General features: G+C 24.3%; 1 protein-coding gene across 1 annotated transcript in view; it reads left to right on the forward strand.

The window, feature by feature from the left end:
• svp (COUP transcription factor 2) overlaps positions 1–16,019 on the forward strand; it is a 155,415-nt gene that overhangs the window by 18,181 nt on the left and 121,215 nt on the right. The window contains 1 exon segment of the mRNA XM_089176107.1: positions 12,034–12,183. Within this exon segment, the coding sequence (XP_089032233.1) occupies positions 12,034–12,183 (150 nt within the window).

Below are 16,019 nucleotides of genomic sequence, written 5' to 3' on the forward strand. Positions count from 1 at the left end.
ATTGTTTTGTTTTTTCTTCTTCTTCTTTTTTGAACAAAATTATTCATCAGATTTAATTCATTTATATTTTTTTATGGAAAAAAAAAAAATAATAATAATAATAATAATAGGTAAGTGTAATATATGAAGTATGTAATATAAAAGTAACGAATGGTAAAGAGATCTTTTATTTTATCACGAAAAGGGTTTTGTGAATTAGAAAATGAATATCTTACCGACGGGAAGTTAATAAATTTTACAAAACTACGTTAGAGATATTAATTTGTGTTTAGTAGTGTTAGTGAACAACTATTATTCATTCATACATTCATACATTCATTCATTCATTCATTATTATGTTTTATCTCTCACCAAGTAAGGACAAATAATTAGCAAAGGGAAACGAACTATCTTACCATGATGATAATGATACCACAAATACCATTACACGCATAATTCCACGTAGTATAATAAAAAGAGAATTGAAAAAAAAGATATTATTATTATTATTATTATTATTATTATTATTATTATTATTTATGTCGAATATTTTCATATATTTTATTTATACACTTTTCCTTGTTGTCTTTTTTTCTTTTTTTTCTTCAAATAATTATTTTATTATAATACAATTATTTATTCGTTAGATTTTTCATCGTGAAAACAAAAACTTTGATCTTTAATAATAAATTATCTTCAATAATTCAAATATATTTTTTTTTTTTGTAAAATTAATATAATAAATAATTGACAACGTTAATTCCAAAAAAGAAAAAAATTATTTTACCACCAAACATACTATTTACAATAATTCTAATCTACATAATATCAAATAATTCAATTGAAAAATACGAATAATAGTATTACATCAAATCATTAAACATTTACAATTAATACACACACAAAAATCAAATTAACGTTTCTTCAATTACATAAATGTAACAATAAAATTGTTCATACAATCGATTATAAAATTACAAACCTAGAAATTACTTGAAAAGAGAATACGTAGAATAATAAGAATAAGAGAAATGTTTGGTGGATTTGTGGAGAATAAGGAGTTACTATGGGATACTATGGTTTGCACATACCCCATAGAGTAGAAACGAGATTAATAAAGATTAGTAAAGTCGGAATAATATAATATGATCTCGTTAGAGCGATTAGCCCACCCTAATGGGGGTGGTAAGGGTGAGGATGTAGTAAGGTAAAGAATGAAGGAAGGGGAAGGGGGGTGGTAGGGAGGTGGTCGTAAGGGGTAGGGGGGTGGTAGGGGAGTAACCTGGTGCAGAATGTCTGGCTTCTCTTCCTATTTGTTAAGGGTATACCGTAGAGACGTACATAAGTCCGTACATAAGTCTGTAAGTAACCGTAAGACTGCGAGAAAGGGAAAGACCTCGGAGAAGAAGCCCTGTTAAAAGGGATGGGAAAGATAGAGAAAGAGAATGAGAAGAAAGAGAAAGAGAATGAGAAGAAAGAGATAGATTATTTCAGTTGACGATACTAGAAATTCTATTTCCTTTGTTTTATTCTCTTTAAAATACATTTGCCAGTGATCCTACTAAACATTTCAACCCTTCCACCCACTCAACTTCACTTCCCCCTCTCCTCATCTCATCACACATTAATATTTTTATATCGTTAATTTTGTCAGTCGTTTTGTTTAGTAATTATTATTTTTTTTTTGTATATTATTTGTATATATTGTTATATGTTATATTAATTATGTTGTTGGAATTTTTGTATTCGAGGAAATTGACGTGGTTCAATGGTATTTGGTTTGTTGGTTATTTGTGTTTTTATTTTTTTTTTTTTTTTAATAATTTTATGATAACCTAAATTGTTGTAAATTATTAATTTGTTATTTTTAACGCGAACTTTAAATAGAAATAATTATTATTTAAAGGTATATAGAATTATTTTTCATATGAATTTTAATTTGAATAGAAAAACAATCGTACAATGAATTGTAATTATCGTTTAATTATTAATTAATATAAAATACAAATATTACAAATGATTTAATAATTAATTAAAATCATCAATCTTAATGTTAACAAAGTAAAGAAAAAAAATCTATGATTAAACTTAAGAAAAAAAAGATTTGTAGCAAGTACAGCAAGTGCGTGCCAAAAATGGTCTCAAACAATCGTACAATGTATTGTAATTATCGTTTAATTATTAATTAATATAAAATACAAATATTAAAAATAATTTAATAATTAATTAAAATCATCAATCTTAATATTAACAAAGTAAAGAAAAAAATATCTATGATTACACTTAAGAAAAAAAGATTTGTAGCAAGTACAGCAAGTGCGTGCCAAAAATGATCTCAGACAATCGTACAATGTATTGTAATTATCGTTTAATTATTAATTAATATAAAATACAAATATTAAAAATGATTTGATAATTAATTAAAATCATCAATCTTAATGTTAACAAATTAAAGAAAAAAAAATCTATGATTACACTTAAAAAAAAAAAGATTTGCAAAGCAAGTACAGCAGGTGCGTACCAAAAATGGTCCCGCGTAACTAACGGGAACGTATTTACCTGGGAAAAAAAAAAAAACAAAGAAAACGAAAAAGGAAAAGCAAATAGAATAAATATAATAAAAAAAAAAAAGAAAGGAAATTAGTAGTATTTAGTACCAAAAATAGACCGAGTTGAATAAGTTTCGAGTCGAGCGCGTGAAATTAACGACATTGTTATAATTAATTAGCCTGAAGAGAATGGTGGTGGAAAAAAAAAAGAAAAAACATTAAAAAAAAAACCAAGTAAAATAAGAAGAAGAAGAAGAAGAAGAAGAAGAAGAAGAAGAAGGAACGTTGGTGTGTTTGGTCTGGTTGGTTGAGTTGGGTTGAGTTAAGTTTAAGTTGAGTTGGGTTGGGTGTTGTTGGTAAGCAGCAGATAGATAGGTAGACATACTCGGACTCATGCTAGGCGTATTTTCTTCTTTCCTTGCAAATAACAGGTAAGCAACGCTTCTATGGTATGGTGTGTGGTGTAAGGTGGTGCGGGGACAGAGGAGACAGGGGGATGGGGGGTTCGTTAGTGGGATAATTGGTCACAGAGGATGCGTCCAGGTAAGTCGCGGGTTGGTAATTCTATGCCCGTTGCATATACACCAACTAGAGTTCCTATGCGCGTCCGTGCGTGCAGGTACATCGTCTTATTCTTTTAAATTCTGCCAACCTGAGAAATACACTTTACGTTTCTACACCACTGCGAATACTACTACCTCTTTTCTTTTTATTTTTATTTTTATTTTCTATTTTTTCGATAATTCTAATCCTTTTTGTTTTATAAATCAATATAATAAATGTAATTTGTTACGTTCATCGATAAATATTTTTATAAATTTATGTTACTTGTTTTTTTTTTTTTTTAGTTTTTTTTTTTTAATAATTCTAATTCTTTTTTATTATTTTTTGAAATTAATAGAATAAATATAATTTACGAAGTTTATTCATAAATATTTTTACAAACTTGTTTAACCTGTTTCTTTTTTTTTTTTTTTGATTTGCAATAATTCTAATTTTTCTAGTATAAAATTATTATAATTTATAGTTTACAATGTTAATTTAAAAAAAAATTATTTTATCATCGTACAATTATTTTCAATAATTCTATTACCTTTTATTTAAAAATAAATACTTAACAATTTATTAAATACACATACACTTAAAATATGAAACCACTTATTTTTAGTATCATTCAAAACAATTATCAATAAACTTAATGTTCTATTATATTATTTATAAAAGAATTATTTTTATTTAGATAAATAGTTAAAATAAAATATAACCCTTTTTATTAAATATTTTTTTTTATATTCTAATAATAAAAATATGTAAAATAATAATAATAAAAAATAAACAAAATAAAATATATATATATATATATATCAAATTATTATTAAATTCGAAATACAAATAGTATTTTTTTTTAAATTCTAATAATAAAAATATTTAAAATTAAATTAATAAAAAATATATAAAATAAAAATAATAAATAATATGTAAAATAATAATAATAAAAAATATACAAAATAAATAAATATATATATATATATATATAAAATAATCAAATTATTATTAAATTCGAAATACAAATAGTATTTTTTTTTTAAATTCTAATAATAAAAATATATAAAATTAAATTAATAAAAAATATATAAAATAATCAAATTATTATTATTAATTTAAAAAAAAAAAAAGTAAAAAAAAATATTATATAATATATTAAATATACACACGTATACTTAAAATATGTAACAACTTGTTAATATAACATTCAAAACAATTATGAATATTATAATAATTTACAACAACAACAACAAAATTACATATCAATCATTCAAATTCTCAACAAAACCTTAACTAACAAAACAAAAAACAATAATAAAATATCGAAGAATTTTCTTCGAACATTAAATCATAAGTCACTTTCATGACTCACACCGTAAAATGATTGTACCATTCCTAAGTGATACGCGTGCGCCTGACTTTGATCGTGGTCCATAATTTTCGCAGAATAAAAAAAAAAAAAAAAAAAAAGAAAAAAAAACTGATCCACCTTCTATGCAACAAGGTTTGTCATTAGTATAGGTGCCATTGATTAGAAGATGGTGAAGGGTAAAAGGGGAGGAATGGAAATATAAAGTAAGAATACTAATGCAAGTATACAATTGACGATCATCCCATTAACAATTTTCTTACCTGACTCATTTTTTTCTTTTTCTTTCATCTTCTATTTCTTCTTCTTCTTCTTCTTTTTTATTATTATTATTATTATAGATTATCTTAGTTTCTTTTTATCGTTCGATTTCATGGAATTGATAGTTCGTGTCACTATTTCTAAGGTAATCATTTTCCGTAAGACTGACTCGTTGAAACACACCCAACATTTTCAATCTTTCTTTTTTCTTTTTTCTTTTTTTTTTACCTTTTATCTTCATCTTTATATGTACATGTGTATGTACATGTATATATGTATACATGTATACATGTATGTGTATGTCTGTTAGTAGTAAGACTCGATATATCGTACGCATCACCAATTTCGAGGTATAAGCAGGTAAACATTTTCTCGCTGAATGTAAAACAGAATCCCTAGATGATATATTATTGATGTTTTATTGAAAAAAAATAAAAAAAGGAACAGGTGATCGTTACGGATCTCATGGTTGTTATCCTTGAAATCGTTGATGCTAATTCGATGATTATGTATCGTATTGAATTCTAGTATATCTAATGTTATACTTTACTTACTTTCTTCTTTCTTAGTATAAAGATAATTTTATATTAATAATATGACAGATTGTTGTTAAAAATGAGTGTTATTCAAAATTGTTGTTTCAACTAATCAACTGTGTCAATTTATTAATGTAATCGTGTGTGTGTATGTGTGTGTGTTGTTTATTTTTATTTTATTTATTTATAACTTGACATACTTATTATTGAATCTCATTAATTCAAGAGCGATAAATAAAAAACAATGTTACAGTTTATGATTCTTATTAAAAAATATAAGTGTTATGTGTATAACCATAATAATAAAAAATAATATTTATATATATATATATATATGAAATACAAAATAATAAATATTTTAATATAATAAAATTAATATATATAATTTATATATAATATAATTATAATATTAATTTTATTATATTAAAATAATTATTATTTTGTTATATTTTATATAACATTTTATATAATATTTTAATAATATATATTAAAATATATATATTATTTTAAATATATATTTTATTATTAGAAATTAATTATATTATATTATTCTATATATATATATATATATATAGAAAGAAATTATTATTAGATTAATTATTATTATTTAAATTAGAAATTATTATTATTAAATTAAATAATTATATTATTAAACTATTAACATATATATATAAATAGAAAAAGAAATTACTATAGTATATTTATAATGTATTATATTTAGTTTTAATATTTTAATATTTTAAATTAAATATAAAATACAATATGATGCAGTATAATATAATAAATAAAAATAATTATATAAAATAAAATAAAATATAATAATTTTAATCTTTGATAATCCTACAAACTATTGATCTAATATTAAATAAAATAAAACAAAATAAAATTAATAAATATTTTCTTATATTTAATAAATAATATAAGTAACATTTTATTTATTAAAGTTAAAAATATTTCCGCTAAAAATAATTTACAAAAATTAATATAAATAATTAATTTACAAAAAATGTAATAACTTGTAACACTTCACGTGTAAAACCATCCTATAGAAATACACAAAATACCCTGTACACATACACTTACAAACAAATACACTTCTATACTTCTATACATATATATACATATATATGTATAGAAGTATAGAAGTGGTTTTTATTAAGACTGGTAGATAAAAAGTATATAAGTAAATGCAATATAAAATGAGATAGTAAAAAGAAAATGAGAAATAAAAAGAGACGAGTACGCAAGTACACTGTTTATACTTTCAGATTGCAGCTTGCACATAGTTTCCCCTACCCCTTTCGGCCCTTTACAGCTCAAATTGCTCGCGTCATTGAATTTTCATTGCCCTAAGAGAAGAGAAGGAAGATACTACTCCGTTCCATTCCATGTGTTCTACGAGTGCCTGAAACGGCACCCTTTTCTATCCCTTTTCTTTTCTTTCTTGTCCTTTCTTCTTTCCTTCCTTCTTCCGCATTTCGAATACCTTCAAGTACCTATCCCTAAGCAATAAAAGGATTCTTTGATTTTTTTTTTTACTTTTATCCTTTAAAACAATACAAAAGTTATAATAAACGAATCAAACTCTTTAGTATTTCTTGTATCAACAATGTTATTGTTTATTTAGAATTATTTTAATTCGACATTGTTTTGAAATTCTTATTTAATCATTTTTCTTTATTTTTTTTTTTTATAAATTAGTCATTTGATTAGTCATTGATATATTTATCAATAGTCATTTGATGATTTGGGACTAAATTCCTAATCCAGTATTAAGATCTCTAGCACTTGAATACGCTATCTGGTGACTACATTCAAAATTAGAGTAGATAGGTCGAACTTTGATATGCCACGTGGGATTTCTAGCACTTGAATACGCTATCTGGTGATTAAATTATAACATTAGAGTAGATAGGTCGAATTGCTATGCGCCACGCTCCTGTCACGCGCATCCCAATATAGTTTTGTTTGATATATTTTCTTCAAAATCTTATTAACAATTGTTAAATAAATTGTAATTTTTTATTTAATCAACAAATGATCATACACAAATTGCATTAAAATAATAATAATAATATTTAAACACAAATGATTGTCTATAAATAAAATAATATAATAAATCTGGTATATAATAATTTGAAATAATAATAATAATGATATTATAATTAAATGAACAATAATACAATGGTAAATTTTAGGGGGAGGGGGAAAAGAGAAGACAAATTTGTATGAATAAATTTGTGTATGGTTCATCGTGTATAACACGTAGGCGTAGGACAACCCTTTCCCCTTCGTCGCCCACATCACTCTCGCTTCTTGTGGATTATGCTACCAGGTAGCCATAACATATGTGAAGAAAAGGAATATACTCGAGAATAGTCTAAGTCTTCTTCTTCTTCTTCTTCTTCTTCTTCTTCTACTTCTTCTTCTTCTTCTTCTTCTAGTGGCTTGCCTCGCGCACTATAATCGCGTAATTTGCGTGTAACGATGCAATTTGTAGTTATGGTGACCCCGCGTTCCCTTTCTCAGCGGTGGCCGTTGTGCCGACGACAACGCGACGATAAAGAAGAAGAAGAACATGAAGAAGAAGATGATGATGATGATGATGATGATGATGATGACGATGATGATGATGATGATGATGAAGTGGACGTCGAAGAAATTCAGGACGATGGCCTTGCACAAATAATTTTTTATTGAAAAACATATTTTAAATTTATATATATATATATTCCTGTCTTCCTGTCTCCCCGTTCCCCTTTATCGATTTATCCCTATTATTTATAATATATATATATATATATTTATTTTATTATGTGTTAAAACAGGGTTTTAGTTAGGTTGCACAAATTAGGTTGGGTTGAACAAATTTTTCTTTTCTTATTTTTTAGTTTGATTTGTTTTAATTTATTTTATTATATTTAATTTTATATTATTTTATTTTGTAATTATTTTAATTAATTATATTATATTGCATTGTATTCTATTTAATTTAATTTAGTTTTATCTTATTTTATTTTATTTTATTTTATTTTAAATAATATTGTATTATATTTATTGTATTGTATTGTAATTATTATATTTTATTTTATTTTGTAATTATTTAATTTAATTATATTAAATTCCATTGTATTCTATATTTAATTTAATTTAATTTAATTTAATTGTATTTTATTTTACTTTATTTTAAATAATATTTTTCATTTTATTTAATAATATATATATATAATTTAATGTTGAAATGTAATATTGAAAGAACATAAGGTTTTTATATTCCTATTTTTATCTAAGTATATTTTGGTTTTTTTCTATTACTCTTGTAATATCCTTAGAGTCCTTTACGAGCATCTTGCACAACCCGTTTACAACGTCCTTTATCCTTTAGAACTCAACTTCTCTTACTCTTATTCCTCTTATACGTTGTTTCGCACAGTTAACTTCACGAATTCTAGAACGTTATGGGAATTTCTATTTCCTTTCTTGAATGTTTAACGATAAGAGAAAATAATATGTATAGAATATCCATGTGATAATGGGGATGAAAAGGGTGTAAAGTTTTCTTAAGTTTAGACAAATAGAATTTTATTTTAATTGATGTTTATTAATCTGATTTAATCATCTTATAAACTGATTAATTATTTACTATAAAATGTTTATGTTTTTTTTTGTTATTATTATTTTTATTAATTATAAAAATTCATGAAGTATCATTGATTGTTATTATAAATTTATTTAAAAATACAAAACATTTGCAATAATTTAATGCAGTTACCACAAAGTATTTTATATTTCATAGATTCATTTAATAAAATATTTTTAATACAATTTTTATATTTGATTCTTCATTTTTTTGATATTTTTTTTTATTTATTTTAATAATAAATTTTTAATAATATTATAAAAATAATATATTATTGTATATAATTTATAAATATTAACATTATAAATTATTATTATAATATAATATCTATAATAATAATTATTATATTATAATATTATTATAATAAAATATAAAAAATATATATATATATATATAAATTATTATTAAAAAATGATAAAATAATTAAATACATATAATAAAAAATACAATGATTAATTTATGAAATTTTAATTTTTTTTTTTTTTTAGAACAAACAAAAATACTTTCAATGTATATAAATATATTAGAATTTATTATAAAGTTCATTGAAAAAAAAAAAAAAGAAAAAAATAATAAAAATGATATTTATGCCCATAATTATGAAAGTGGTTTAATGTAAGTCAAAATGAAAAAAAAAAAAAAAACAAAAAATGATTTTATCAGTTATTACGCACCACATTATTTTAAATTAAATAAATTCAATGTAATTTTCAAGATATTGTCAAAGATAAATCGTCAGAGATAATGTTTGTTATTTCAATATTATATTAAATTCATATAATGTTCAAATAAAAATCTGTAAATATCTCAAAACAAGAGATACACGACTTAGACTACTTTCATAATTACGGGCACCACATTTCTTTGACATTAAAATGAAAAATGATTGACTTTCCATTTTTTTCATAGTATGTCATAGAAAATCTAAAACGTGCATCTCGAAAATGTTCGTGAATAATCGGAAGGAAAGTTTACCGTTACCTATCGAGGTTAATGAAGACTGAATGAGTAAGTGAGAAAGAGAGATAAATGTTGAACATAGTCCTTGATTTCATCCAGACAACAACTAATAGGATTTTCGTGATCATGTCCACCCAGTACTTTCGAATCTTCTCTTTAAACTTTCATAAAATATCTTACATCTTTTTTTTTTATTTTTACATTCTTAATAATTCTTCTCAAAACCCACACACGAATACACAAACACATGAACATATGAACACATGAACATATTAACACATGAACATATTAACACATGAACATATTAACACATGAACACATTAACACATGAACACATGAACATATTAACAAATGAACATATTAACACATGAGCACATGATCATATTAACACATGAACACATGAACACATGAACATATTAACACATGAACACATGAACACATGAACACATGAACACATGAACACATGAACACATGAACATATTAACACATGAACATATGAACATATTAACACATGAACATATGACATATGAGCACATGATTTTACTGCACCCCCAACCACCACTTCAATCTCACCTCATAATTATTTTTATCAAATAATCAGTACATAATTTTTCTAAATAAAAAAATATCCTGAATTTGTTGTCTTCACTTAATAATTATTGTTAATTGTTTTTATTTTGTTTTTTTTTATTCTTTTTTATTTACAAAATTTTATTGAAATAATTCATCGTTTTTTATTGGTTTCCTTTAGAAATGAAATTAGTTTGAGTTTTGTTAATCAAATTTGTAAAATAAAATATAATCATTTATTATTGGGTGGTTAGATTTTTGTAATTTTTTTTAAATTACAATCATCATTTTTTTTTTTAATTAGATGATTGATAAAAGTATATATATATATGTAGAAGATAACAATCGAGTTTCGATCAAGATCAACTCGAAGTATTCTTTTCTACGTGGTGGTCTTTAACGGTAATGCGATTTAATCGATTAAATCTTAATTGGCTTGGCCATGTTACTCGATAATAATACCTATATATATATATATAACTCAGTACATTTCATTACCATATATAGTAAGCATAGATATACTCAAACATATAAATAATAACACATATGAAATCGTATATGTATTAATGATATTCATGAAGAATCATCAATTTTTATAGTATACGAAGAAAAAAATCATTCTATTTAATATTATTTATTTATTTTTTCATTAATTAATTGTACATAGAATTGTACATAGAAACCCTAACGCAATAATAACATTAGTTGATGCAAATCTACAAGTAGTAACACATGAGATCGATATTAGAGGTTATATTTATCAAATTCAACTATTTATGAATTAACCACTTGAAAACCTAATTTAGGTTTAACCTCGAAACAAAAATTGTCTTCATTTTTACAAAAGAAAAACAAAAAGACTTTTTCAACCACCTAATATAATAATAATTGAATTTAATTAAAAATGATCACTTGACACGTTCACGTTGGCGCGTACCACCGGTGGCCCACACTAGACTGTCCCATCGGGCGGCGTGTACCACCGGTGGCCCACATTAGACTGTCCCATCGGGCGGCGTGTACCACCGGTGGCCCGCATTAGACTGTCCCATCGGGCGGCGTGTACCACCGGTGATCCACATTGGTTCAGGTTTAAACAAGCAAAAATCACGCGCCGCCAGATGAAGCGCATCTTAGATTCGAGTGCCGTCCCACAGCGCAGACACTGAAAATCGGCGCCGACGTCAACGTGTTAAAGTGGACTAATTTTTCAAAGTCATCTTATTAAATTATAATGTATTAGTTTTTATATTTAAAAAAATTTGATTAATTATTGATAATTATTTTCGTTTAATGATCAATCAAAGTAAATTTGTCGTAAAGTTATTGAATAAAATTAATATAGTGCTATGAATTAATTTTTACAAATTTTCCTCTCTCAAAAATCAATTCGAATAATTGATTTTCAATTTGATTATATATTAATACTTTAATATAAATATTTGAAATATATTTTATTTTTAATTTATCATTTCATACAATGTATACACATACGTTTGTTACATATACGTGTATCATGATGTTGTATGAGTAGAAGTAAGAATGATAAGAAAAAAAAAGAAAAAAAATCTAAAAATTGAATGAATTATAATGAGAGCACGTATATTATTTTTTTGCTTAAAGGATGCAAGAGTTTCTTCAAGAGGAGTGTCAGGAGGAATCTGTCGTACTCTTGTCGAGGAAACAGGACCTGTCCCATCGACCAACATCACAGAAATCAGTGCCAATTCTGTCGGCTGAAGAAGTGCTTGAAGATGGGCATGCGCCGGGAAGGTATGCATTGTACTGAACCTTTTTTTTATCTAACTATCTTATTAGATTTAATTTTTATTACACACATATATATAGAAACTTGAGAAAGAGAAATAAAGAAAGTCAAAGTGGTGATGATGGTCATCTTTTCATGTTTACACAATATAATCATTTTTATATTGAAATATATTGAGATAGATTTTAAATTCTTTTATACAGAAATAATTTAACAATATAACAACAACAATTTTATGTCAATTTCATTCAATTACAGTACGAGATTTTTATTATATATATATATAACAACACGTATAGTAATTTAATTTCACCATTGAAATTTTATTTGATTATTTTATTTTATTGATACAATTTTTTGTTTTTAAATTATTAATTTATTATTTTATTATATTTTATTATATTTTATTATTTATTAGAATAAATTTGTAAATTTTATTTTATTTTATTTTATTATTTTCTTTTTTTTTTTTTTTTTACTTTGTATTCAAAATTGTTGCAAACAAACAAAACTACGTTTCTCTGTTTCTCTTTCTCAATCATAAAAAGAAAAAAAAATTCTGTTACGTTAATTTTATTATTAAGATTTAATTAACTTTAACAATTTAATTTTTATATTTTTTTTTTTTTTTTTATTTATATTCAAATATATGACAAATATTATATTTAGCGTAACGGAGCTTTTTTTTTTTTTTGTTGAAAACATGTGATAAGAAAAAATTTAATTAATATGGGAAACACACGTGGACGATGTGTTTTAGTAAGAATTAAGAAAATACAAATTACAGTAATCATAAGTTGGTAGTAGTTTTAATATTACATATACACTTTTAAACCAATTTGCATTAAAAGCGGATACGGAATGTTACCGTTCACTTTAGTTAAGTAACATTGGTATATGCAATAAAAAAAAAAAAGAAAAAAAAACCATAAAAAACAAAAATGATTGTAACCGCAAATTAATCGAATGCTGGTTTGTTTTTTAAGTTTTGTTTTATTTATTAGTATTATTATTATTATTATTATTAACAAAAATATGAATCATTAGTGCAAACGCAATATCTGAACAGTGTGTTAGACTTTTTTTTTCTTTTTTTTTTTTTTTTTTTTAACGATAATTGAAAATTATATGAAATTTATATTTCTGTGTTTGACTTTTTTTTTATTATTATTTTTTTTATCTAAGTATCTACTACTATGATATTTTATCTTAATTATCTTGTACATGTGTACACTTAGGATGTTAGTATATAAATACTTGCAAATACGTGCAAATATGTGTAAATGTGTTGTGTTGTGTATAGTTAAAGGTTAGTACGTCAAACGTAACTCATTTGATTTAATGATTTGAAAAAAAGAGGAAGTTGAGAACAAGGGAAAATGACGTATGGCTAATTCTTTGGAAAGATTCATTAAATTAGATCGTAAAAAAAGATCTCCTTATTAAACAAGAACATCACTGTAATTAGAAGAATAAAGAGAATGACTTATATTGTTTAATGTTTCTACATCAGAAATTAGAAACATTTTATTTTATTATTATACTCGGTTTAACTTTTATTTTTATTTATTTTTTCTTTTTTTTTTTTTTTATTAGAACACATGGTTTAACTTTAAAAGGAATTTGAGAATGTAAAAGGGTGGATATATAATATACACTTTAAATTAATATTAATTTATTTATTTTTATTTTTCTTAGTATTGGCAGTTTTTACTTTTTATTTTTTACTATTACAATTAATAAGAAAAATTTATTTTTAAATTAATATTAATTTATTTATTATCATCAATTTTTTAATTATTTGTAATATTAATTTAATTATTTTAAATTATTTAGAATTTTCATTTAATTTTTTTTAATTATTTAGAATTAGAATTTAATTATTTTTTAATCATTGTAATTGTGTTTATTATCATCAGTTATTTATTTATTTATTTTATTATTAATATTATTGTAAATAATCATCGATACATTAATACCAAATGATAATTCTACAAAATATTATAAAAAATACTCGATCAAAATTTGAATATAAAATTAAAAAAAAAAAAAAACAAATATTCTTTAATATTCCAACATAACAAAATGAAATTAACAAATCATACGAATTGTTTAAAAATATCATATTACTCAATAATAATCTACAAATATCTAATCCTCATTTTGTAGAACACGTTGAGAACTTTTTTTGAGCACGTTTATACAAAAAAAAAAAAAAAAAAAAAAATAGAGGAAAAGGATAACACAACATAAGAGATCGGTAGATGTTGCAAAACACGTCGTCTTAGAGAAGCCGATTTTGTAGTCGGTTAGGGGGGGGGCCCCTTTAGAGTAGTTTCAGGGTTAATAGTGGCCTGCGGAAAGGCCGACGGAAAGGCCGACGGTGTTCTCACGCCTTATCCCCACTTTTCAATATGCCCCCTTCCCCACGTTACCCTTTCCCTCTTTCTTCTTCTTCTTATTCTTCTTCTTCTTCTTCTTCTTCTTCTTGAAGTCTTCAAGAAGAAGGAACGTTCGAACTTGATTCTTTGCTAGTGCAGATAAGAATCTTTGACCTTGTTTGTTTGGGACTTAAAACTGAAATAATGGTCATATTATATTCTATTCGATTTAACATTTAAAAGATAAAATTTGATTGAGAGAGAGAGAGAGAGAGAGATGATTTTTTAATAATCATTAGATTTTTATTAATGGTCTGTATTTTTTTCTTGGTTCCTTTTTTTGAAGGGTTTTTATAATAATTTTTATATTTATGATTTTGATCGTAATGATATTTCAACCTGTTACTATTCTTCCATTTTATTTATTTAGTTTGAAAATGATAAATATATATATTTGTTTATTTATATATTTATTATTCAATTTCATTTGTATTTTATTCAAATGCAATATTATTTTACAACGACGTACGATATTTACAGTAACTCGTATTACAAAATTTCGTTTACCTCGTCCACTAATTCAAATTGTAAAAATATTTACGATTAAACTGTACGGTTGATCTTTACAAAATTTTGATCTGTCAAAAAAATCAAAATATCTACCAATTTAATTTTCAAAATACAGTAAACGAATTTTTTCTCGCCAAACAAAAATATAAAATACTTCCGATAAGTTTTAATCATATAAACAAAAATGAATATTGGTTACTTGTATTCAATTTCATTTGTATTTTATTCAAATGCAATATAATTTTACAGGACGTACTACTATATTTACAGTAACTTGTATTACAAAATATTTTTTTTCAATCCCCCATTAACTAACTTCAATTGTAAAAATATTTATGACTAAACTGTACAGTTGATCTTTAAAATAATTAATATATGTATCAATTCAATTTAAAAAAAATAAAAAAAATACAGTAAAAGAAGTTTTTTTCCCGCCAAAAAAAAAATATATATATATATAAAATACTTGCGATAAGTTTCAATGATGATATAAATAAAAACGAATACTACTTACTTGTTATCAAAATAAAACTTTCGAATAAAATGAAAAGGAACAAAGTGGGATAAATGGAATGAAGAGTTATGATAGTGGTGGGGGGAGAATTGTGAAAGGGGTGGGGGTGGGGTGGGGGGAATTATGAACGTCCGTACAGTTTCTTCCCACAGAAATTCCGCGAGATAGGGTTTTCTGTTCTGTCACAGCGACATCCGCCCATTATCCGATGCCCCGGTCTTCTTTGATAATAATTCGAGTTCCTTCGCACCGGGGCACGTAACGTCCGTGTGTAGTATGCTCGACCGGTATCCTTTTCTCTCTCTCTCTTTCACAAGATCCTTATAAGAAAAAGAAGAAGAAGAAGAAGAAGAAGAAGAAGAAGAAGAAGCAGAAG

This window comes from Polistes dominula, unplaced genomic scaffold (genome assembly GCF_049000335.1).
Source record: "Polistes dominula isolate Pdom_NZ unplaced genomic scaffold, Pdom_raw_medaka contig_21, whole genome shotgun sequence".
Lineage (NCBI taxonomy): Eukaryota > Metazoa > Arthropoda > Insecta > Hymenoptera > Vespidae > Polistes > Polistes dominula.